The sequence below is a fragment of the Budorcas taxicolor genome, chromosome 14, assembly GCF_023091745.1.
Source record: "Budorcas taxicolor isolate Tak-1 chromosome 14, Takin1.1, whole genome shotgun sequence".
Classification (NCBI taxonomy): Eukaryota; Metazoa; Chordata; class Mammalia; order Artiodactyla; family Bovidae; genus Budorcas; species Budorcas taxicolor.
The window spans coordinates 38,624,957-38,652,083 of record NC_068923.1 but is presented as its reverse complement, the minus strand read 5'-3'; the positions used below and the strand labels follow the sequence as shown (position 1 = coordinate 38,652,083).

At 42.6% G+C, this 27,127-nt stretch overlaps 1 protein-coding gene across 1 annotated transcript in view; it reads left to right on the top strand.

Moving 5' to 3' along the window:
* The first annotated feature begins 18,747 nt into the window (after positions 1-18,747).
* The window catches only part of TOX (thymocyte selection associated high mobility group box), a 307,411-nt gene continuing 299,031 nt past the window's right edge, over positions 18,748-27,127 (top strand). The window contains exon 1 of the mRNA XM_052651904.1: positions 18,748-18,916. Coding sequence (XP_052507864.1) covers positions 18,815-18,916 — 102 coding nt within the window. The 5' untranslated portion in view covers positions 18,748-18,814. The remainder of the gene's footprint in view (positions 18,917-27,127) is intronic.

Sequence of the window (27,127 nt, the reverse complement as noted above, 5' to 3'; positions counted from 1 at the left end):
GATTGGGGTCAGGAGGAGAAGGGGACGACAGAGGATGAGATGGCTGGATGGCATCACGGACTCGATGGACGTGAGTCTGAGTGAACTCCGGGAGATGGTCATGGACAGGGAGGCCTGGCGTGCTGCGATTCATGGGGTCGCAAAGAGTCGGACACAACTGGGCGACTGAACTGAACTGAACTGAACTTATGGAACCAGATGCTGTGAGTTAGTTTTTTGTATGTTGAGTTTTAAGCCGTCTTTTTTACTCTCCTCTTTCTCTTTCATCAAGAGGCTCTTTAGTTCCTCTTCACTTCGCCATAAGGTAGGTGTCATCTGCATATCTGAGGTATCTTCCCACAAAACCAAGGGTCCCCTCAGCCTCTTTATACCTCAGAGACTGCCTCTCACACCCCCTGAGTGTTCACTCTCTTTGTAAGGACAGCCTCTGAGTGAGCCTGCATGACACGGTGTTCTCCCCAAGGCTGTGAATATATGTGGCTACCCATCTTCACATCCAGTGTTGAGTGTCCTGTGTTCAACCATCCTCATATCCCTAAAGGTAGAAAACCCTCATTCACCAACAGAATGAAGAGGAAGCAAATAAAACATGGGTTCTGAGGTCATTACCAACATATAATGCACTACATCTAAGTTTAGAGATGCATCTTGTAATGTAAAGCGTTAGTCACTCAGTCATGCCCTACTCTTTTCAACCCCACAGACTGTAGCCCACCAGGGTTTTAATGTAAATTCAGGCCCAAATCTCCAGTAAAGTTGAGAAAAGTTTATACCTCTCTCAATGAATGTTTCTCTCTCTCTCTCCCTCATTCATTTTTCTCTTTCACTTAAAGATAGGCTAGACATACATTCCCACCATCTCTCTAGGGCATATTTTTTCCTCTCTACCACTGAAGAAGGTGTTGTAACCCTTTAGGAATTCCCCTGTTTATAGGAGCTGCAATTTGACCTTTTTGTTGTTGAATCACTAAGTCATGTCCAACTCTTTGCGACCCCGTGGACTATAGTCCGCCAGGTCCCTCTGTCAATGGGATTTCCCAGGCAAGAATACTGAAATGGGTTGCCATGCCTTCCTTCAGGAGATCTTCCCGACTCAGGGATCAAGCCCATCTCCTGCGCTGGAAGGTGGATTCTTTGCCAGTGAGTCAGCCTGCTTAGTCCTCAGGTTTATTTCTTAAGCCCTTACACACAAGACTTCTTAACACTAAGTGTAAACCTAACACTTGTGCTTATTTACTGCATAATTTCCTTCTCTGTAAAACTCAGTTTTTAGATTTTGTGAAAGAATCCTTTATCTTTTACAGAAGATTTATCATGCTTTTAAGAATACTTGTTCATATATGTTATATATATCTGCACTTATTTTTTGCCCAGAGCAAGAGAGATTTTCTAAACCATCGCTCTCTTTCTCTTTTTCACACACACACAACCCCCCACATATACACACAATGCAAACTTAACTTGAACTATTCTGCATGTCATTAAATATTCTGCAAGCATGTGATTATTTTTGCTCCACAGCATTTAATCATAGAAATGTAGCATAATTTAGCTAACTCTATTTTCAGACTTTAAGATTTCAGAAATCTTAATATTTTTACAGTTATAAATAGTGCTGCAATGAATATCCTTGAATAAAAATCTTCATATCTCTGATTGTTTCTGTCGAATAGATTCTTGGACGTGTTATTATCCTGACAAAGGGTATGAACTCTTTGAGGGCTCATAGTGCATTTTGCCAAATTGCTTTCTAGAAAGCTTGTAGCAATTTACAATTCACTGCAGTGTGTGATAGGTGAAAAGCAATGTATCATCGATGATTTAACGTGCATTTCCTGATTACTCATGAGGTTAAACATTAACTGACTGTGCTATATGTTTAGCCAATTCACTTGTAAGAGTATCAGGTGATTTTAATTATCCACTTTGGAGATTTGTTCATTTTTTCACTCTAAATATTTGTGAATCTACTATTAGCATAGCACTGCATTAAAACTAAGGATTAGCTCAACAGCCCTGCATACTTCAATACCCATGGAATAACTGGCATACCAGGGAACAATTATGTAATGATGTAAGGAACTGTAGCAGCAAATGAGAACTTCTACTCACCCAACCTTCTGTACAAAGGGAAATGTCTTTATTTCACTGTTTTGGATAATCAGAATGAGCCTTAGTATAATCTCTTCCTTTCTATTGAAAATGAAAACGCCGTATTGAAATCTGACTTTATATGATTTTTAATTTGGCTATTTTGCAGTTAATATTGTTCTTCCACTCCAGAGTTGTTTTGGAACCGTTCAGCACTTGCTATTTTCTGTACCAACATCTATTTCAACTCTTATCACTTGTTTCCATTATCTCTGGGAAGGGATCTGCTGATTGTTACCTAAGCAATTATATTTCAGTAAAAACTATATAAATAAAAGTAAAACTGAAAATGCTTTGAAATGAGCTACTCCAGCAAGCTATTCAACGTTTTCTACCCATACCTGACTACATTTTAAATATATAACAGAGATCCCCTAGTACCTGCTCTGTCTCATTTAATGTTTATTAAGGGTGAATAATTATTTTAAAAGTTTAAAAATGCACCTATAAAAAAACGAGGTAATTCTGAGATATTATTTAATGAACAACGTAATACGGTGGTGAAGCCATTGGCTTTTTTTTTTTTTTTTTCTGGGTTTTATTCGTCACATTCTTATGAAATTAACCTTTTCCTTCAAAAAAAATTCTTTCCATGGGCTACATCCCTTGGGACAGTCATTCATTTGTCTTCTTGTTGTGTTACTGTTTATCATAATTTCTCATCCTAGTGAAGGCCACTTGTGAAAATTTGTCCATCTCGATGAAACTGTGTGATAGTCCCACCAGGACATTTCTTCAAACCCCAGATAAAAGGATTTACACCTCTTCATTCCCTTTACATCCAGAGACAAAGGGTCAGTTGAGCATGTATGCTTCAGGCAAGAATAAAGACATGCGCACACAGCTCATTTGTCTGTGTGACCAGCACCAGAGGACAAAAGGGAAATATACATATTTCCACTTCAAACACTGGCACCAGGTAAAATTGAATGCAGGAAAAGAGTACAGTATGTCTACCACGTCTAAAACCAAGAAGCTGCTTTATTTAGGAAATATCTTTTGTTTTGTTAGGATGATTATTATACTAATTTCCCCAGTGCGCAAGCTTCATGAAGAATCCATTTGCTTTGAAGGTTACAGAGTTAAGAAGTCTCTTTCCTCATAGAGAACAGAATCATGGACACAGTGGAGGCAGGAGAGGGTGGGACGAATTGAGAGAGTAGCGTTGAATTATATATACTACCATGTGTAAAATGATAGCCAAAGGGAAGCTGTTGTATAACACAGGGCGCTCAATCTGGTGCTCTGTGGACACCTAGATGAGTGGAAAGGGGTGGGAGGTGGAGGGAGGGAGGTTTAAGAGGGAGGGAACAGATGTATACTTATGCCTGATTCATGTTAATATATGGCAGAAACCAACACAACATTGTAAAGCAGTTATCCTCCAATTAAAAATAAATGTGAAATAAAAGGAGGAGTGTCTCTCCTACTCTGTCACTGCAGGCATAATCCTAGTAGATGTGATGGGCTAGCAGAGAACGGCAATTTTAAAGAAAATCTTATATACATTGAAAAAGAGAGGGGTGAGGGGAAGAAAGATGTAATGGAAGGAAGGAAGTAGGGAAGGAGTAAAGGAAGAGTCTGCTGGGTGACCAGGCAGCCCTCTGGTCTCTGCTAGTGTTGCTAGTACATCTCGACTCAGTCCTGTTGCTTATGTTGGGGTCTCAGCAGGCTAACCTGAGCTTCCTCTCATGGTAGTGGCGCAGTGACAAAAAAAAAAAGAAAAAGATAATACATGTGTGCCAAGGTCACTCTAGCCCTAGTCTTGAAACTAGCATGTTGTAGCCTCCACTGTTTGTAATAGTCCAAAGCCATTTCAGTATTAATCCAGACTTAAGGAATAAATAAATGGACTCCACCTCCTGAGGGGGCTTCCCTTGTGCCTCACTCGGTAAAGAATCCACCTGTAGTGCAGGAGACCCTGGTTCAGTCTCCAGGTCGGGAAGTTTTCCTAGAGAAAGGGAACTCCAGTGTTCTTGCCTAGGAAATTCCATGGACAGAGGAGCCTGGCAGGATATAGTCCATGGGGTCGCAAGAGTCAGGCATGACTTAATAATTAAACTACCACCATTGCAAAACACTAGGGATAAGAGAGAGGCAAAGAAATGGGGCAACTTTAAAAAAATTATCTACCCAATAGATAACAATTGTTTAGAATAAAGTTGTAAACATTAGTCTTCCTAATTTTTCTCAAGTTTATCACACCTTTAAGTGTAACTTTAATAAAAACAAATAATTTCCAAGTTTGTTATATAAATAACTATGTGATAAGCATCTTTCTTCCCTGGAGATCAAATGGTAAAGAATCTACCTGCAACTCAGGAGGTCAGGTTCAATCTCTGAGTCAGGAAGATCCCCTGGAGAAGGGCATGGCAACCTACTCCAGTATTCTTGCCTGGGGAATCCCATGGACAAAGGAGCCTGGCGGGCTACAGTCCACGGGGTTGCAAAGAGTCAGACACGACTCAGTGACTAACACTGCACTACTACCAGCATCTTTCCAGGTTAGCACATTTAGCCAGATCATTTCTTTCAAGGTCTGTATGTCTCATGCTCAGTCATGTCCAACTCTGTGCGACCCATAGATGATAGCCCACCAGGCTCCTCTGTCCATGAAATTCTCCAGGCAGGAATACTGGAATGCGTTGCCAGTTCCTTCTCCGGGGGATCTTCCCAGCCCAGAGATCGAATTCGAGTCTCCGTCTTCTGTACTGGCAGGTGGATTCTTCACTACTGAGCCCCCTGGGAAGCCCATAAATGTCTGTATAGAGTTTAACGAATCAGTGTGCCATAATTTGTTTAACCATTTCCCAATGGATGAAAATATACTTGACTTTTACTTTCCTGTTGCAAGCATATTTTTACAAGCCCATTTTTGTGTGCTTATGATGTTTTAATTGTAAAAATTTGTTTCCTAAAACAGTAATTTCTGGTTCCAAGGGTATACACCTTTTTCATTTTAATGGACAAAATTTATTTTTTCAAAAGAAGCTGTTGGTGATGTATTTATCAGATAACACCAGTTCAGGCAACAAATAACCTTTAAACATGATGACTTAAAGAAAGTCAGATATCGGTCAGGCAGGCATCTTGGGCTGCTTTCCTTCTGAATTACTCAGAAACCCCAGATTCTTTCACTGTGTGCCTCTGCCACCTCAGAGCGTGGCCTCAGAATTCCTTCACTGGTTCCTATGCATTCAACAAGCTGCCAAGAAAAGAGAAAGTTAGGGTCGGGGGGTAATGAGCCACATTTTAAGGCCACATCTTTTGGCTCCCAATCTGGCACTTATAATTTGAGCTGGTTTATGAGGTGGTTAAATTTAAATATGCTTTACATTTTTCTGTCTTCATGAACTTCTGTTTGTTAGATACTATGCCGGATGCTGGACTTCCCTGGTGACTCAGTGGTAAAGAATCCATCTGCCAATGTAGAAGAAGCAGGTTTGTTCCCTGGGTCAGGAAGATCCCCTGGAAAAGGAAATGGCAACCCACTCCAGTATTCTTGCCTGGAGAATCCCATGGACAGAGGAGCCTGCCAGGCTACAGTCCATGGGGTCACACAAGAGGCAGACACGACTCAGTGTCTAAACAACAACAACATGCTAGCTGCTGCAGGACATAATATGGTAAGAATGTAAGAATTTCTGTCCTCAAGAAGATTACAGTCTTTTGGCTGGATGAGAAGGGTATACAAATATGCCTAAACCATAGCCAAGTAAGGAAGACATCATGAACAGAGAACATACACTCAATCTGGGGCAAAAGAAGTGAAGAAAGACTTAAACAGCAGTGTGTGTGGAGCATATTTAAACATGCGGTGAGCCAATAAAACATGTTAACTAATACTAGAGGCATGTTTATTGAATCCTCTCCAACCACAGGAGTTAAAAATAGCAACCCCAGGAGTATTCCTTTAATTCTTTGGCTGGCAATGCTTAAGGATAATATGGGGGGAGGGGAATAAAATGTAAAAAAAAAAAAAATTAACAGAAATGTTAAGGAAAAAACAAAAATCTGAAGGAAAGAAAATTGATCCCCCTTCAGGCTTTGAGGAAAATCTCAGAGCAGAGCAGACTCAGCAAGGTAGCAGGGACCTAACTCTGGCCTCTGGGCTCCACCTTTTCCCAAACACCCCAACCCAAGACCTGCACAGGCAGGTGATGTACCATGAGACCCTTTGCCACACAGCTCAGGAGCACTCTGTGAATTAAACGCATATGTGTCCACTTGTCCAGCAGGCACCATAAGTCACATCGGCCACACCCATGAAAGACTAGCTTTGCATAGTGAAGAATACACCCGTAGTACAATCATGCCTGGGCCAGAATCCCAGCTGGCACTTCCCTACAATGGGGCATCCCTACTCAGCTACTTTACCCTCTGTGCCCCCATATCTTCTCCCTTACCCACGTGCCTGCTCAGTTGCTTCAGTCGTGTCTGACTCTTTTCAACCCTATGGACTGTAGCCCACCAGGCTCCTCTGTCCATGAGATTCTCCAGTGAAGAATGCTGGAGTGGGTTGCCATGGTTTTCTCCAGAGAATCTTCTTGACCCAGGGATCAAACTGGTGCCTCCTGTGTTGGCAGACAGATTCTTTACTGCTGAGCCACCAGGGAAGCCCCTTCTCCCTTGAACTGGGGTTACTAATAGAGCCAACCTCATGGGGTAAGACATGAAGTGGGATAATATCTACAAGAAACTTTAATCAGTGCCTATGCCTAGTACATATCAGAATTACTATTTTACAGCCTTTGTGAGCAAGTGGATTCATTGGCAAAGACCCTGATGCTAGGAAAGAGTGAGGGAAAAAAGAGAAGGGAGCAGCAAAGGATGAGATGGTTAGATAGCATCACCACCAATGGACATGAACTTGAGTGAACTCTGGGAGACAGCGGAGGACAGAGGAACGTGGAGTGGGTGCTCGAGTCCGTGGGGTGGCAAAGAGTCAGACAAGGCTTACAGACTGAACAACAAAAACCACCATAATGTATTTTTACTCTTATTGGGATTCTTGTCTTCAAGATGAGGCAATTGAGCAGCAAAAGATGGACTCAGTTGCCAGAGTTGGGCAAATAGCAGAACTGGCATTTAGACCTAGCTTGGCAGATTCCAAAGCACAGGCTCCTAATCCCCACAGCATCCTCTCACACCACCAGAAAGCACGCACTACCCCAGACAGCAGAGGAGGTTTTTCAAAACCCTTGGCAAAAAAAATTATTGCTTGCATTGGGGTATTTTCAAGTTAAGAAGAGCAAAGCCACATCATGCAAACTAAAGAAGAGTTGGGGGGGAATAAAATGTTCACAATATATTCTCTCAAGCTTATATAATTATGCAGATAAATGAAACCCTAGACCAGCATTTATCTACCAGTTTCCACAGAGCAAATATAAGAGCAATCATGATGAAGACAATGGCTGAAATTGTCTTGATGGGATCTTTCTTGGACTGAAGCAGGAGATCAGCATTCCTCCAAACAGCCTAGGAGCTAGTGCTCAACGGCCACTGGAACTGGACTCCTTGTGAGCATCCCACAGAGTGCCACCTAGCAGTGGTCAGAGTGGTCGTTAGTTTTCATCTGTACAATTCTTTTTCTGTCTGATCACTTGGCAATGGGTGTTGTTTAATCTGATTTGTAGTCACTTGATCCTGCCAGAACCTCACATTCTCAAAATATTTTAGAAAGGAAATGACATGGTTATAAAGTAGAAAATCTTAAACTTAAGATATTTTCAGAGAAGGCTGATGAACGGAAAGGCAGTTTTCCATCCAGAAGATGGTGGCGAAATGTACATTGACCTGAAACGTCTACTGGTAAAAGTAAAATAAACTCAACTGCAAATAAGGAAGAATTTCAACAATTCAGGAGAATTTTGACTCGGCTATTGAAGGGCATTGTAAAATAATTTCTGCTGTTTCTGTCCCCCAGAAAAAGCCTAGCCACAAAGGAAAAATCAGTTCAAATATATCACCAGAGCAGAAGGGTAATTCATTGTTGCTTCATTGCTTCCCTCAGTTTTTTTTTTTTTTTTCCCTTCCTATTCTAAAAATAAATTCAACAGTGCTTTCTACTAGAACAAGTGGTTCCTTTATGTGGGGAGAGATTAAGTTGGTGTTATTTTTTTAGACTTGTTTTTTAAATTTTCAAGTCCCATCACTGAGATTAAAAAGATGTTTTGTAGATTCCATATTTCTTCCAGCACATTGAAGCCCCAAAACCCAGAATAAACCCCTGAGTGCTAAGCCAAGTTTATTATAAAGCCCACATCCTTGGCTCCAAATACTCCTGTGCTACCTTTGAGCCACTGAAGTGCACAGAAGTCTAAACAGTCTTCCAACTGGGGACAGACAATCCATTATTATGGGCGCTTCTCTGATGACTCAGTGGTAAAGAATCCACCTGCAATGCAGGAGATGTTGGTTCAATTCCTTGGTCAGGAAGATTCCCTGGAGGAGGGCATGGCAACCAATTCCAGTACTCTTGCCTGGAAAATCCCATGGGCAGAGGAGACTGGCGCTCTATAGTCCATGGGGATTCAAAGAGTTGGACGTGACTGAGCACGCATGCATAATCCAATATTATACAGTAAACTGGATAGTATCTATACATCTGTGCATCTATCTATAGATCCTGAAAGAACTCAGAGGTAATAGATGACATCATAATAAACTTAGGAAAGGAATGCTCTTAAATTGCTTTATGTTCCCATTCTGTGAAACTAGTGTCACAGAAAAATAAACTCATTTTTTGTCACACACTGTCAGAGAAAGTATGTTCAGTAGTATCAGGAAAATGTTTACCCTTTAATGATTAGAGATAAATTACATAGCCAGGCCAATAATTTTGAAGACATATTCTGTCTATTGTAGGGATAACAAAGTTGTAGGGGTTAAAGTGCAGTGAGCTACTCATGTTCAAATCCTGGCTTTACCATTGAATGTGATTATGGACTTGTTATAATTATTTTGTCAAACATAGTGAGGAGAGAGCTGTTTGAACATATTTGAATTCAATTCAGTTAAACAAATAGCTATTGAGTCCTTGTTATGGTCAAGAAATTGTGCCTGGCATTGCAGGCGTCTCAGAGATGAACAGGGCATGGTAATACTGCCCCAAAAACTTACTGAGAAGGGAGATGGGATAAAATACATAGAATCGTAACACAGTGGGTAAGAGAGACGTCCCATGAAAGAATCACCAATAGTTGCTCCAGGAATGAGAGTAGGACAAGCCTAGGTCGAGACAGAAGAATCAGTAGTAGTTTCAGTGGGGGCAGTGGCTGTTAAGAACGAAAGCAAGAGGGTGATGAAGCTGATGGGAGGATGTGGAGGGCAGGACACTGCTTAGGAACATACATGCAGAAGCCAGAAAGAGTCAGGGCACATTAAAAAAAAAATGAAGTGACCTGCTCTGGGAGAAATACAAAAATTGAGAGAAATAAACTGGAAACCTAAGTAAGCCAGGGTCTGGAATGATGGGTGTAGAATTCTTGCTCAACTCCAAAAGCAATAAAAATGGGCAACATTCACCTATAATGTACCAAGCACCTCTGGAAGCTTCTAGAAAGAGATTAAATACTGGCTTAAACTCTAGATGCAAAGATAGTAACTCAATAGGAAGCAACCTTATGAGTTTTCTTGTGTGAAAATAGCAGATTAAACTTTGAATGGAAATTTATAAATTAATTTACAATTTTTAAGAATGTGTTGGAACTTTATCACATTTTACCAAGCAGCAGGCTTTCTGAAAGACTTTTTTTTTTTTTTTTTTTGCAGGAATTGAAATAATTAAATTGAAGATTCAGTGTACCTTTTCAATCATTTTATTAAAAAACTCATTCTGGTTTTCTCTGAGGGAGAGATAAACCACTGCTAAGGGAGTGGATAAATCTTCTTTTAAAAACTGTATTCACCATAAAATATATGACACTATTCCCAAGTAACACCTAACAGAAGCAGGTCACATTAAAAAAAACAAAAAAAAAAAACTTGCCCTGTCATACTAGCCTTTTGTACTCTTTTCTATACCAAAGGTTAGAAGTGTAAAGATGATTGAGATATAATCTAAAGCAGAAGAAAAATCGCTTATAAACTAATGATTTCAACACAGTAATGAAGGAATACACATCATGCTTGGGGAGGGGGGCGGGGGGTGGGTAGGGAGAGAGGCAGGGCTTCACGTGGAGGTAATTGATTTGGATTTTGGAAGTGATGTGATTATCTGGTACTACTGATACTTTTTCTAGACCAAGGGAGCACTAGGTGTAAATGCTTGAAAATAAGGCCAGCAACATGTGGCTGTTTTCAGGAGAGTTAATGGTTTGGTGTATTTGGGTATCAGAAAGCTGGACACCAGAGAGGTCCCAATCCTCTGGGAGTCTAGAGATTATAGGTGTTTATAGACACCACATCATAAACATAAATGGGTAAAGCAGTCAAGAGAGTGGAGGAAGGGGAGGAGAAAGAGCCACGAGAACTAACATATTATTCCATAGGAGCACTTAACATGGAAAGGGACCTTAATAATGGTTTCCTTAGTTATATTAATAGATGATGTGCATGCTCCGTCGCTTCAGCCCGACTCTGTGTGACCCCAGGCTGTGTAGCCCGCCAGGCTCCTCCGTCCTTGGGATTTCCCAGGCAAGAATACGGGAGTGGGTTGCCATTTCCTTCTCCAGGGGATCTTCCTGATCAGGAATCGAACCTGCATCTCTTGCATCTCCTGCACTGGCAAGAGGACTCTTTACCACTGTGCCGCTCAGGAAGCCCTAATTATAGGTGATATTCGAACGCAGTAATAGAGACAAGGCAACACAGACAGCATAGTACAGTTGTAACTCTTTCCTACTCGTCTTAATAAAATGGAAGTGTTTATATATTATGACATCCTGAATCTTTACCAATCGCTTCCTGAATTAAATCTCTCCAGACCAAGAAAAAATATGCGAAGTTGAGTTGTTTTCTTGCAGAGAGCATTTTTTAGGCATTTGATATTTGAGGACCATCAATCCCATCTAAAGAGATTCTGTCCCTTCCCTCCAGGAGCTTAGAATCAGCATCAAACACATTAATACAGACAGGTATACTGGAATGCCACTAGAAACAAAATGGAAACATTAAAGCAATACATGGATAGACAGGTAATTGCATTACGTAAAGGTCAAGTGTAAAGAGATTTATAGTGGAAGGAAGCAGGGCTCACTTAATCAGGGCAGAGATCAGGGATACCTGTGGAAACAGGGCAGGCTGAGGGTAGAGTCACTTTCCTAATCCACCCTGGAAGATTTCATGGGAGGAGTAGGGATTTGGCAGCCACCATCAGCCCAACTTGGAGCTGAAGAGTATCTTGCTATCTTGAAAATGTGTGATTTTTGAATTAGTGAATTGAAGGCTACGCATTGTAATCCAGTCTAGTGAAGTGGGAGGATTCCTTTTCTCTCATCTTTGGCTCAGGGATCATTTTAAAAGGCCATCTCTCTCATGTGAGAGTGTTCTTTGAAAAAAAGTAAACTTCTAGAAGTGTATTTAAGATTGTAATGCTTAGTTTTACATCACATCTTAAATTTTGCCTGCAAAATCAGATGTTGCTATTTTCCTTTGTGACCAATGTCCTTGACAATACTCAGGAACAAGAACATTAAAGAAAGCATTTTTCAGATCTCAAAGAGCCACAGGAGACATCTTGGTTCATTGTCTGGCTGAACTTTATCCTATCTAAAATTTATGAGCACGGGAACCCTTCAGATAATTAGAGCTAAGTTCAAACCCTCTGCCCACTGGGTCTTTTATAAAGAAGGAACATTTCAAGAAGAGGAGGGGTGTCAGGAGATGCTTGGGTGACTTGAAAGTATTCATTGGGTACTAAGATTTTAAAATCAGTCCTAAGGAGAGCTCATACTCTCTTTTGGCAGTACATTCAGGATCACTGGGGGAAATTTTTTTCACGTGGGATGAAATGCTCACTGTTCTAGAATTACATACAATTCCTCATGTCATATCTCCAGTGGAGGTTCTGAAAGAACTCTTAAGATACACAATTTGAAGATATTACATTGCCCCTCAATATTACCCTCTCCAGTCCTTTCATCTTGCTTAAAGATGTTATTTTCCAATCCTTTAATTATCTTTATGATCAAAACTGAAGTGCCCTTCCCTCTTTGTCTTGCCATGGAGGTAGCCACTGGCTAGCATTAAGTCCTATATTTATATTTTCCCACCCAAGGGCTCCCTTTCTTGTTTAAATCAAAATGTTGATGTTGACTCATCATATCTTTTGGAAAAGCAACAATAACAAAATGTAGCTTTGAACACATTTCAAAATAAGACACAGAGTGTACAAGTGAATTGGAGAAGGAAATGACAACCCACTCCAGTGTTCTTGCCTGGAGAATCCCAGGGATGGCGGAGCCTGGTGGGCTCTCGTCTATGGGGTTGCACAGAGTCGGACACGACTGAAGCGACTTGGCAGCAGCAGCAGCAGCAGCAGTGTACAAGTGAACCAGAATTATCTTTCCTTTGTGTTACTCTGGTCCCCATGTGGGCCCACTTCATGGGAAAGTAGGAGCCTTGATAATTTGTTTGCAGCAAATATCACTTACCAAGGTAGTGATATTAACTCAGGTAAGCAACATGCTTGTTCCTTTCATCTCAGCAATTCCACACCTACTCACCTTGCAGTTGACTTTTTATAGAACATTAGTTTGCATTAAAAAAAAATCCATTTAATTGCATTGGAAAAACACTTCACTGCCATGCTCCAGGCTGATACCATGTTGCAGCTGCTCCTATTTAAAGGATAATTGTAGCCTCCCTCTTCTACAAGGAACTAATTCTGATTTTGAAAGGATTTGTCCTCACAGTTTATCCTGATGAGAGAGGACTGGATTATTGCCTTGTGAAATAGCTGAATAGTCCTATTATGGCTATTATGCCACAAATGTTGTATATTGTTGAAGATCAAAGTACTGTACCAGACTCAATGGTGAGATGTACAAGCATGGCGCACTTCCCATATTATGTAAAAAATACTGCATTTTATGAGTCATTGAGTACCATGTGAGGTATCTGTGGACCCTCTATCATTTCCTTCAAACTTTCCTCATCATTCCAAAATCCTTTATTTTCTGGTTGAAAGGCTTCCAGTCTAGTCATTTCTCACTAGTCTCCCCAGGAAATAAACTTCAGTACTTTGTGTTCTCTTGTGGCATTATATTACGTATTGCATATCAGCCTAGTTTACATTTAAATTACTTTCGAAAAATAGTGAATGACTCTGGACAACACTAAATTCTAACTGGCAAGTTGAGAGAATGTAAACCTTTCCCAACAAAACCCTTAATGATGTTTTTTGAAACTTTAAAACATGTAGGACTCAGGGTTGGTTAGGTTCTAAGGAGACAAGCATAGCTATTTCACCCCATAACCTTGTTAGGAAGGTCAATCTATATATGCGTGCATAATGAGATAGGTTAAAATAGAAGGTGGCCCAATGAGGTTCAAACGAATGGTCTTTTTAAAAAATGAGGATTTTCTTCTATAGGAGAGACTGAGGCATTAGCTTTGCTGGAAAACTCACCCTTACATAAGAGGCCAATGAAAGACTGAATATTAATTTGGTTATAAAGTATGGCATACTTCCATTTTAGCTTTAAAATTTGGTATTTCAAAATGAAATCCTACAAGATGTTTTTCATAGTCGATCTATAGAGATAGTCTGTTGTGGTGGTGGTTGTTGTTTAGTTGCTAAGTCATGTCTGACTCTTTTGCGACCCTGTGGTGGACTATAGCCTGCCAGGCTCCTCTGTCCATGGGATTTCCCAGGCAGGAATACTGGAGTGGTTTGCCATTTCCATCTCCAAGGTATCTTCCTGAAAGAAAAACTAACTCCCCAAACTAACAAAAAATGTCCCTCAGGAAGTACCACTTTGTTGTTGAATAATTTCTAATAAAACTCTAATATATCATGGATAGGATGAACTTTCTAGGGGATATTTTCCCTAAAGTAACACATCTTGTGTGTAATTTGGAGATACTACTTCAAGATTTAGGACTTAGCATAGTACAAAGAATCAGTAAACATAAAATGTGGTCAAGGAAAGCAACTGCAAATTTGAAAACATTACAATGTATGAAACCATAATTAAAATGATGGTGGGTAATGTTTAGAGAACCAAATCAAATGCTAAGTGTGGTTTGTAATTACTGGTTAGGGTTTCCAATGTCATTTGTAAAACTAAATGAGACAGTGAAGTTAAATGTATAAAAATGAGGACCAGGTCTACGATAGAGGAGGCATTTTATAAATTGCAGCTATCCATGTTATTACATCAAATCTAGTGGGGAGATGTTTTGCTTATAGACACATATTTTCTGGTGCACAGGCTCAGTTGCTCAGTCATGTCTGACTCTTTCGTGACACCATGGACTGTAGCCTGCCAGGCTCCTCTGTCCATGGGATTTCCCAGGCAAAAATACTGGACTGGGTTGCCATTTCCTTCTCCAGAGGATCTTCCCAACCCAGGGATCAAACCCACGTCTCTTGCATCACAGGTGGATTCTTTATCACTGAGCCACTGGGAAGCCTATTTTCTGGTAATGAGCTATGTAAAATTCCTAGTTCAGATGACCAAATTGTAGTCTGAACTATACAACAATTCATTCATGTTTTGTTGCCACAGTCTCTGAAAGGCAGCGCAGGTGATGGGATCCTGGGAGTCAGAGTCCCCAGTGTTCCCTTGTGATTTTCAACCCCAAGAAAAATGCAGCCAGTCAATTTTATTTACTAAAATATTTAACATTCCCTCTCTGCCCATCTTATCTTTCCTTCTAGACCAATTGGCCTCAATCTTTTTAAAAGTTGAGAGCTTTTAAAAAGTCCTATGCTGAGGCCCTACCCCAAATGAACTGAATCAGATTCTTTGCAGGAGGATCCCAGGCACAAGTATGTTTTGAAGCTTCTAAGGTGATTTCACTGAACAGACAGTGCTGGAAACACTGTAAGACTCTCAAGTCATTTACAGAAGAAAGTGTTTTAAAGTAATTTGTTTTTATATGTTAACCTACACACAACATACAGCATAGTGCTTTCCCCCAGCTCATAAACCTTTGATACAGAATGTACACATTTATGAATAAATGGACAAATAAATGAGTGCCTCACTGGAAGCTCAGTGGTAAAGAATCTGCTGCTAATGTAGGAGACTATGTAGGAGTTTGATCCCTGGGTCAGGAAGATCCACTGGAGAAGGAAATGGTAACCCACTCCAGTATTCTTGCTTGGGAAATCCCATGGACAGAGAGGCCCAGCAGGCTACAGTCCATGGGGTCACAAAAGTGTCAAGATATGACTTAGCGACTAACAACAACAAAAAGCCATGACATAGAGTTAAATGCTGCAGAAATTGAAAAGTAATGTAATGACTGGGCCGGAATTTGGGGGAGATTGGATATGTGTATACGTATAGCTGGGTCCCTTTACTGTCCGCCTGAAACTATTACAACATTATTAACTGGCTAAACTCCAATATAAAATAAAAAGGTTTTCTTTTAAAAGTTATAATGATCCTCTACTATTTTATCTTTCAAATCAATAAGATTTACTCAGAGGTCTTGCTTTTCAAATTTCCCCAAGTTTTTCTTGGTGGAAGTGCACCCACCCATTTGGGACATGATCATGACCGGTCCTGGGTGGAGCATTACCAAGAGAGTATTTTTTCAGATTGCACGGAGATGACACTCCTGGTCTACTCTCTATATATGAGTGATTAGAGTTAAGAACTTAAAATTTTTTTTGCCAACAGCTCAAATTCGCACCTGAGTTGGGAAAAACTTGGTCTGCTTCCTGTCTTTTTCCTTTGCTCTTACACTACTAGACATTCAACACTTCTGACGCCAGACGTGTGGGTTTTCTCCACATCAAGCAATTTTGTGACACCAGCTGGGTGTCCTACAATTGGACTCAATTCTGCCATTATGTACTTGGAGATAACATCAGAACCCACAGGGTAAGGGCTCAGTCCCACAAGACTGCCCCCCAACACCCCACCCCCCAAGACATACACACTTCCAGTTGCAAGTCTAGGTTGTTACTTGTGCTTCTTCTTTTTTTCAAACTTCAAACTTTTACTTTGTATTGGAGTACAGCTGATTAACAATGTTTCCGTAGCTGCAGGTGAATAGCTAAGGGACTCAGCCATACATATATATGTATCCCTTTTCCCCCAACCCTCTCCCCCTTTATCCAGGCAGGCACATAACACTTTTTTAAAAAAGTATTCATTTCACTGTACCAGGTCTTAGTTACAGGACACAGGATCTTTGATCTTTGTTGTGGAATGTGGGATCCAGTTCCCTGCCCAGCGATGGAAATCAGGTCTCCTGCGTGGTGAACGCAGTCGAGCTACTGGACCGCCTGTGACCAATCAGTTATAAATCAGGGGTTCCTATGGCACCTCCTTGGGGTTGATTACTTTTCTGGAGTGGCTCACAGAACTCAGGAAAATGTTGGCTTACTGTCTATCACTTGATTATATAAGGGTATAATAAAGGACACAGAGGAACAAATAGATGGAAGACCTACAGAGGGCAAGGTATGAGAGAGGCCAGCACCTCTACTGTTCACCACTTTGGAAGCTCTCTGAACCCTGACCTTTGGGATTTTTATGGAGACATCATCACATATGACCGATCAATCACTCCTTGAAGGATCTGGAAACACAGAGGTTCTTCTGAATCCAGTAGAGAAAAATTCTTTTATCTTACAGTTCTCTCTCCCTACACCAATTCACACCGTGTTAATCTGGCGGTAGAGAGGAAGCTATATTCTTGCCACTTAAAAAATGATGAGGGAAGAAAGAAAACAATAACTTAAGATGAAAATGATGTAAGAAATATAAAGCGATGCCTAACAAAATGTTCCTAAAAGAGCCATGTATAGACCTCAAGGGATGTTCATTTTATCCTTCCTTATACTAGACAAACCTAGACAACATATTAAAAAGCAGAGACATCACTTTGCCAACAAAGGTCCGTAGAGTTAAAGCTGAGGTTTTTCCAGTAGTCATGTATGGATGTGAGACTTAGACAATAAAGAAGGCTGAGTGCTTAAGAATTGATGCTTTCAAGCTGTGGTGCTGGAGAAGACTCTTGAGAGTCCCTTGGACCGAAAGGAGATTGAACAAGTCAATCCTAAAGGAAATCAACCCTGAATATTTATTGGAAGGACTGATGCTGAAGCTGAAGCTCCAATACTTTGGCTACCCGATGCTAAGAGCCAGTTCATTGGAAAAGACCCTGACGCTGGGAAAGATTGAAGGCAGGAGGAGTAGAGGATAGAGGAGGAGATGGGCATCACTGACTCAACTGACATGAGTTTGAGCAAGCTCTGGGAGTTTGGTGATGGACAAGGAAGCCTGGCCTGCTGCAGACCACGGGGTGGCAAAGAGGCAGACACGACTGAGCGACTGAACATCAACAACAACAACGCAGCCTTAGCCTTCGCTAACCCTGCAGTGGGGCAGAGACCAGGGGAAGGTGAGGGCTTGGAGGCAGGAACCAGCAAGAGAACGGATACTCTTACAGCCCATCCATCCTGCCTTCCCTCGGGGTCCCTGGGACAGAAGACCAGTTAGAGCGCGCAGAGGGTTGGCGCTCCCCGAGGGTTCCCGGCCCCCACAGTGGTGCAGGCAGGAGCAGTCACCTCCACCCAAGAGCGGGAACTGGGGTGGGGAGCGAACGCTGGGTGGGGATGGCCGCGCTGCTAGAGGTGCTGGGCGCCAGGGAGAGGTGGGGACGGCCGCAGCGGGGGCGGCGGGAGCGGGGCGGGGCCGGGGGCGGGGCCGCGGAGCGGGATAGGCCACAGCGCCCCCTGGCTGCGTGCTCCCCGCCGGGCCCCGTGGCCGCCTCGGGCTCGGGCTCGCCGGCCCCTTTGTGTGCGTCGCGCCGCTGCCAGGAGACCGCGGCCCGGGCGCAGCGGAGGCTTCCCGGGGCCCAGACGCGCTTTCCTGGTCCTTCTCCGCTCCACCCTCCTCCGGCCCCCGGCCCCGAGCGTTCGCCATTGGGCCGCCAGCAACCCGCGTCCCGCCGCGCACCCCACCCCACCGGGCCCGGGGCGCTCACCGCCCCCCTCTACACACACACACCACACACACACACACACACACACACACACACACACACACACACCGCCCTGTCCCCCTCTCCGGTCCTCCCCACCCCATTCCAGGCCTCCAAGGTGGAGAAAATAAACTCCAAGCAGAGCAACTCAGAGACTTCAATAAAACGCCCAGGACCTAGAGCCCGAGCGCGTGTGCCGGGCGGCGAGGGGCGCGGGAGGCGGGGAGGGGACGCGGGCGGGGGGACAATGAGCGCATGAAGTTACCTGCCCGGCGGCGGAGCGGGCTGCGCGCTCGGCGCCGACGGGTGCGCGCCGCGGCTTGGGGGAGAGTTGAGCGCTTTTCCCCCCTCTTTTTTTTTTTTTTCTTTCTTTCTTTTTTTTTTTTCTCCTCTTCTTCTTAAACAAACCACAAACGGATGTGAGGGAAGGAAGGTGTTTCTTTTACTCCTGAGTCCAGACACCTCTCTCTGTTCCGTCTAAGCTTGTTTTGCTGGACACTTTTTTTTTTTTTAAGGCACAGAAAAGGAGTTTGCTTGATGTGAGAGTGAAATGGACGTAAGATTTTATCCACCTCCAGCCCAGCCCGCCGCTGCGCCCGACGCGCCCTGTTTGGGACCCTCTCCCTGCCTGGACCCCTACTATTGCAACAAGGTGAACGCTCTGCTTTTGTTTCCGCCGCGTTCTGGCTGCTCGGTCCTGGGAGGGGGGCGGCGGCAGGCCCGCCGGCCGGCCGCGGAGGCCGGTCTCCCCGGCGCGCTCGGTTCGCAGCCCCGCGGCTGCCGGGGCGTGCGCTCGGGGAGTCAGTTTTGCGGAGCAGCTCCCGGCTTTGCCCTGCACCGCAGTGGTGCGGAAAGTGACGCGCTTTGCTCCATCGTTCCCTTCCCGCTGATCGCGACTCAGTAGCCCTGCCTAGGGTTGCCGCGGGCGCTGGGGGGAAAAAAAAAATTAAGAAAGATCCGCAGAATACTTTGGGGGGTGTGTCTGGGGTCCCGGAACGCAGGCAGAGAGAGAATTCCGTTGATTTTCTCGTTTCCCCTTCTCCCTCCTTCGCTCCTGTGCGGGCTGTGGGGGCTCGTGGCACCGCTTCCCGGCCCGGGATTAGTTGCCAGGGGAGCCGCTGGGAGTCGGGGTGCCGGGGACCCGGAGACGCCCCCCGCCAGGGAACGGCGCTCCGCAACTCTTTTGTTTTCCCGAAGCCGATCGGCGGCAGAGCCCAGTGTCCGGGCTCGGGTCTGCAGGCCGGGGTGCCGCGGGAGCGCCGGGTCCCGGGGACAGCTCCCGCCCGGAGGTGCGCGCAGAAACCGCGAGTTTGTTAGGAACTGGGCGGGCGCGCCGCGTTCACGTTCGGAGCAGCAGCACTCGCTGCGGGACGCGAGCAGGTCCCGGACTGGACTGTACCCGAAGCCCGGGGACCTCAGGTGCCCAGGCCGCGGGGGCCCGGGGCGAAGCTGGCCGGGAGAGTGAGCGGGGTTTCTGCGGAGCTCCGCTTGTCCCAAGGATGGAACAGTCTGTGGGTACATAGGAATGGGGCGACTCCTAAGCTTTCCCGAACTCTCACTTCCCGGAAGGAGGACGCGTGGGGGACCAGGTCCGAGAGCAGCCGCAGGGCCATGGCTGTCCTCGCCTCGGGCTTTTTGGACAAGTCTAAGCAGTCCCGCCCGGTGAAACGTGGCGGGGAGAATTGGGTTCTCTGAGACTCTGGGCGAGCGGTTTAGACGCCCAGCTCCCGCTCGGTGGACACCGTGCCTCTGCCAGCAATTCCGTGTCGGCCTCTCGGTGAATTCCACTGGATAGAGCGTTGGGACTGGTAACATTTGCCCGGTGGCGAGTTATCATCAAGCAGCTATTTTACGTGATCCGGAGGTATTTAGCGCGTTTCAACCTCAGCCCCCGGGCCCCAGCACGCTGCAGACTCGCAACTCCGAGTCCTGGTCAATCCAGGCGCGCGCGCACGCGCGCGCGCGCACACACACACACGCACATACACACACACACTCACACTCACACTCCAGACACCCTCCAGACACACACAGAGCTGTGAGTTATCTCATCCCGTGGAGAAGTTCCCTGATGCCCTGTGTACAGTGTGTAGACCAACGTGCGTGTGTTGATGATGTCTAGGCAAGTTAGAAACCAGAGGAATCTAGTCTTGGGCAAGGTAGAAGGGCTTTTCATCCCGCAGGAAGCAGCTCTGTAGCTAGGGACAAGTTGGAGGGTAAGGGAACTTTGACCAGAGAAGTTTCTGTGATGAAGTTTCATTATTTGTTGGTAACATAGCTCTTTTACTCTAAAGTCTGGTTTGCCTTAACAAGGAGGTGTTTTGTGTATGTAACATTTTATTTTTGCATATAACACGACTACTGACAAAAATAATAGAAAGGCAGCAGCATTCTTGATAGCAAAGACCTATTCCGCAGTAGTAATTGGAACCAAAAGGTCAGAAACATTTTGTCACTGAAACTGGACAAATCTCATTAAGTTTATCTGTGGTTTTATAATGTCTTAGATACACATTTCACTCGTCATTCTACGGATAGGAGGGTCAGATTTAATTTGAAAGTTAAATGCTTTGGAAAATCAAGAATTGGTCCAATATATTAAATCATTTTCCAATTAAGTGCTTTAAGTAATTTTAGTGGGTTGTACTGTGCATTGAATAAATTAATTTAGAAAGTATTCAGAATTTTTTTTTTACTAGCTCATTGAAGTTCCTTTTAAGTCACCCCGTGTACGGGGAGCAAACTGTTCTTTTTAAATGCAAATTAGCCACCCTTTCTATAGACTGGATGCAAGTCTTCTATTTTACTTATTCAGGGAATAATGGATTTTTAAAGATGCACAGTCATAAGATACACTTTTCATAGTAGGAAGAGACTTCATGGAAATGTTTGCCTCAGGATGTCTGCTCCTGCCCTTCTCTGGGTAGCAGTCTATCAACTATATTTGTCACTCATTCTTGATTATATTTAGAGTACTGAGTAGATTTGCTAGGCCCCAGAAAGCCCTGGCACTAATGTTTTCTACTCCACCGTGATTAGCATTGGCACAAAATTTCTGTCCGGTTCCACAGTTTGAGCTGCTTACAGTGTAGTCAGCCAGTGTTCATTTTTGCAGTGACTCAAGTAGATTTGCAGGGATCTGAAAGGTGGACAGAAGTTTGAAAGAGGTGAAATAATCTTTATCTACATTAGTAAAAGCAAGTTAGCTCTGACTCCCCCCAAAGAGAGAAGATTGCAAAGTAAACCTTGTCTCTTTCAGAGGTGTCACTAGTGTGTAGTTGATTACACGAAACAGTCACTTTGTCAGGCTATTTGTTTTCAGTAGGATGATAAGATCATAAATTACTAATTGTCTTTATTTGAAATCTGTCGACACTTTACTAAAGTCAGTGTGCTAAATCCCGGCAGAAACCAGTATCTTTCTGTGCTTCAGCACCACACACTGTGACTAGACTTTCTCCAGTGACATTATTTTTTTCAATGTCAGGAGAGACCCTAATCCAGAAAATGAATATCCTCTTCCTGGAGCTTTTCTAAACTAAAACGAGGTTGTTTTACTTTACTGACATTCTCCAGCACTGCTGCTCTATAGATTGCCAAAACACTACTTATACTGTTCAGTTAATAAACTCTGGAGGAGCAATTTTTTGGAAAACAGTTTAATTTAGTATCGCTTTGTTGCAAGAACACGTTTGGTTATGAGCACATCATCAGGCAGAGTGGCCTCCATTTTCACAGAGCCCATTGGGGGAGAAAAGTGAGAACAATACATCGATGTTAGTTATGGCAACTGTGCGAAGCGTCTCCTCTTATACAAACAGCCAGAACTGGATGGCATGTTGCTGTATATAGGTCAGCCTTTGAAATAGCAGTGTAACTCGTAGACTGGACAGGAACATGTAGGCTCAAAGTAACACTGTTTACCTCTGGCAACTTAAAGCATGGCTTTGTTTGAGACATTGAGAGATGGGTACCATACTGGAGTTTCATCTGATGAAGGCTATTTTAAGTAACATTGTATCCCTTAATTGAACTGAATATTACCAAAAGAAATTGGATTATAGGCACTCCCAATTGGAGCTCAGTAGTAAAATAGAGTCCTCTTTTTTGTTCTAGTTGAAGATGTCAGAACACTAGTTTAAATATATACCCACAGAGTAATAACAGTTCCTTTCAGTTTCTAGTGCAGTGTCATTTCTGAAGATTGTTTTCACTGATTTTATGCTAAATTGGGACAAAGAAGTGGCACTTTTTCATTTCTGCAATGATGTGATGTGTTCAGTTATTGCTCAGTATCTGCCCACATAAGGAGTAGTAATACAATTATGTTATGACATGGCTAATGACAGGGATGCTGACCTCTGCCAGCAGTGGGAGAGGAAATAATGGTCTTTACTGTTCTCAGCGGTTGCTTTTGTGGAATCAGGCCCTGAATCTTTCTTTGACTGATTTAGACACAAGGAAGTTCATAACACAAACCCATGCTTAATACTGGCTATATACAGAGTGAAAAATAATGGGCGTTTGGAATATTGGGCTTTTGTCATTGAAATGAGGAAGGAAAATGTATCATCTTTTCACATAAACATAGGAGGAAGAACCTGTTTGTGATGAACTCTGACTTAAAATGTCAGATCTAACAGTAGACATTTGATGACTTCTGAGAAAAACAAGATTCATTGTCATCTCTGCAGAATCTCCTTCAAGCTTATTTTCCTGTTTAGAGTATTATGTGTTTTCTTTAATGTGGTAAAACTCACCCTTCCTAAAATACAGGATTTGCAAGCACATTATGATGGAGTCATTATTTCTGCTTTAATAACTGTAAGAAAGAGGAGGAGGAGGGGAGAGAGGAGGGAGGGGGAGGATTATAAGCAATTTAGAGCATCATGCTTGATTAGTTCCCTCCCTATCCCCATAACTTCTAGGACTTTGGGAAATTCATAGTCAATACTTTGAACATCATTAGTGTAATTAAAACTCCCATGGGAGTTTTATTAAGCTGGCATCTTTCATAAGTTTTGAGGTCTTTAAATATGTTTTAAATAAATTTATAGGTAAGAGCTTTGAGCTAAGCAATCAAATGGTTTTGGCCTCTAAGTCAGATGTCATACTAAAACCTCAAATGTAGCTATTAATATCTTGATTTTGTGGGATATCTCAGTGTCATAAGCTCCAATTTTAAATGTCTATGCAAAAATTTTAGTTTTGAGCTTTGGAGCTCATAATGTTATTTTTAAAATAGTTTACATTATTTACTATTCTCACATTTTACCATTTATTTTAAAATTACTGCGTGATGATATTAAGGAGCATTTTGATATTTCTCTTAGCTGGGAAAACTAAACTAATATTTAAATATTATCTCATCAGCTGCTTATTGTTGTTTTTTTAAGTGACGTGATTGCAAGGGACTGAGAACGGAGAAAAATGTAAGGCACTTGAATCTGAAAGAAGCAGGGAAAGTTCCAAGTTAACAGTGGTTTTCTTAGGACCAGAATGGGTCTCAAACGTTGGTTTTGGTGTGTGGGGCTATATCTTGTGGTTATACTTTTTTTGTGTGATGGGCTCAATTCAAGAAAGGGGTAGGTTAGGGGACTGGGGCAGTGGGCACAGAGGAAACCTTACCATGAAGGATGACTTATTCTCGTGCTTTCCAACATTTTGCTAACTTACTAGAAAGTTGAAAAAGACACTGGGGATATTTCTCAACTACTGGAGATCCTCCTATCTTGATGGAAGCCTGCCCTCAGCAACTGGTCTGTCTTTGTGTCTGGTGCTTCCTCCCTACCTCCTCCTCATCCCCTTCCCAAACATCCCCAGTCCTGGAACAGCTCCCCCTCCCCTGCTTTTCTCCTTCCCAGTCTGGGTCTGAACATGGACGGTCTATATTTTCTCACCTGGATGCCCTCTGCTCAGATCCTTGGCTCACCATTGTGTTCATCTTGGCCGCCTTTGGTGCCTATCTTCATTGTCACCATTGCCATCATAGCCGTGTTAGCAAGTCCATCCTTCTCCCAGTACTTGACCTTTTTTGGGCACAGAAATTGGAAACTTCCAGTCCGTAGGCCCAGGTCCACTTCTTAGGTCCACAACTAGGCTGCTATCCTTTTCCCCAGCTGAGTGGATGACCTAGGGTCATAGAATAATAGACTAAGAAAACAGATGTGATCCTGAGAGGGAAGCCATGGTGGGTATTTCTAAGCTCTCACTGTTCCTTTCTTCCAGCACATTTTAGGCACAGTGTATCTAGAGCTTGGGATCAGCTCCTTGAATATCCCTTATCAGTGAGAAATCTTAATTTAGACTCTAAAATAGTATGAAAGTGGGACTATGATCTTCTGATCTTTAGTTGCACATGGTAAGTTAGGTAGTTACACTTATAGTGATTATATGGGTTGGCATGTTTATGTGTTTTCATCAGAATATACATAGATAACTAAGATGGGAATAGTTGGAAATGAAGAACCTATTTAACTAATCACTTTTAGGTAACTTGTCATCCTCCATCTTAGCTTATCCAAAGGTGAATCTCAAGGTTTCTGAGAAGTCATAAGGTAGAATATTTAACTTATATTTTTCAAGGAAAAGTAATGTACTTATCATGACTCGAACTGTTATGAACAATTGCATTTTAAAAATATTGGATCAACTGTTAAAGATAAAACTTATGTTGTATACAGCCAAATATAAGAATCTAACATGTATATCTTTAGGAGAAAACAACATTGTGATACACCATAATTATAAATACTGGTGGGCCCCAAAGACATAGTTATAATCTTAGCTGCAAGAAGCTTCCCAATGAAGCATCTGAATGTATGAAAGCTGCCTTGTTTAACTGAATTTAAACAAAATTTAAACATGGGAATGTTTACTTTTACCAATCTTAAAGATAATTTCTTTTTTCTTATTTATTTCCATTTTCATGTTATTAATATACATCAGCTTTCCATGGGCTTCCCAGGTGGTGCAGTGGTAAAGAATCCACCAGCAATGTAGGAGATGCTGCTTCAATGCCTGGGTTGGGAAGATCCCCTGGAGAAGGAAATGACAACCCACTCCAATAATCTTGCCTGGAGAATCCTGTGGATGGAGGAGACTGATGGGCTATAGTCTATGGGGTCACAAAGAGTCAGACACAACTGAGCATGCATGCACGCAGCTCTCCATATATGCAGGTTCTGCATTGGCAAGTCAACCAACTTCAGACAGAAAATATTTGGGTGGGGTCGGTATGGAGAATCCCAGAAAGTTTCAGAAAACAAAACTTGAATTTGCCCCACACCAGCAGCAACTATTTACATATCATTTACGTAGTGCCTACAGCTATTAGCATATCATTTACATTGTATTAGGCATTATAAGTAATCCAGAGATGGTTTAAAGTAACAGAGGATGTATGTAGGTTACATGCAAATACTGTATCACTTTATATAAGGACTTGAGAAACTTCAGATTTTGGTATCCGAGGGGAATTCTGGGCCCAGGCCCCTGAGGAGGCCCAAGAACAACTATTATTCAATTGATCATTTTCTTTGAAGATGTACTTCCCAGAATCAGATAGCCTGTGGTCTCCAAGGGCCAGCAGTAGATAGTGAATTGTATTAAATGGACTGTCCTGCTAGGAAAGCAGCCCACCAAGATGCTACAGCATATATCTACCCTAATGAAGTTGAGCATTTTTTTGTTTTAAACCATGCATGCCAAGTTTCATCCTAAAGAGTAATTTCTCATTAAAAACAGTTGAGTTATAAACTGCTTAGAAATGTGGTTTATAATGGAAGTGCCAACAGACTGTTAATTATAGCAGTTCTTCCATAATACTTTGAGACATGGAATTCACATTAACCTGAAATGAGTCTTTCCTGGTTATAACATGTTCCTCCCTATAGCATTCATTTTGAAAATGAGAATGTTATATTGCTCTGTGCCTGGATGCAGCAAAAAGATCAGAGAAGGGGTGATGCCAGAAAGAAACCCCCTGTTCTATCAAGAGGTACCAATATTTCCCCAGATCTCTTTATTTGATCTACAGTGAGAGTTTGCCTGACTTTTAAAATCGATCTTCAGATTTCCATTGTATTTATGAAACATCATCACTGATTTATTTTTATGCTAACAAAGGTCATGAAACCCGTGTCACTCTCAATGCTTTTCTGTTTGTCCATTTTTCACTTTGGAGTTTTTAATGGTTCAGCTTTAGCCAAGTATTTATTGGTTTTCATTCTTGAGTTATGTGCTTTTATGAAGCTGTTTTGAAAGGACTCCTAAATAAACTAGTGCCATGGTTGGTTGATAAGAAGCTTTGCTAGTGGCCAAGAAACTATAAAGTGTTTTGAGTTACTATGTGGGCTTATAAGTTACATGTATCTGATCCACAGTTATAACACTATCAGTTGCTGCATGGAATACTTGTCCATTCAAGTCTTTGAGCCCCTCTCTGGAAGTTAGTTACCTGGTAGAGAAATTGGCATGCGCGCACGCACGCGCATGTGTGTGTGTATGTGTTGAGTGAGCATGTGTTTTACTGTGTTTCACATTGTCCTGGATATATTTCTTCCCATAAATGCCTGAGAGTTTACCATAAGTGGCAGAATCGCTGTACAACAACAAAGGCAATCATACTAGCTAGCAGGAATGCCTCATTACCACTCCTTTTTAAGAAACAGCCATATTTCACATGTGACAGTTTTTCACCATGATAGGGCTTTAATTGGGCAAATTATACCTTAAGACTAAAGAACTGGATCTTTTCTGAGGAAAACCCTAGGCCTCTCTGAAGAAAAGACTTGTTGAAGATTTCAGATAAAACCTGAGCTCTTGAACCTGTGTTGACTTACGACCTAGGCAAAATAAATAT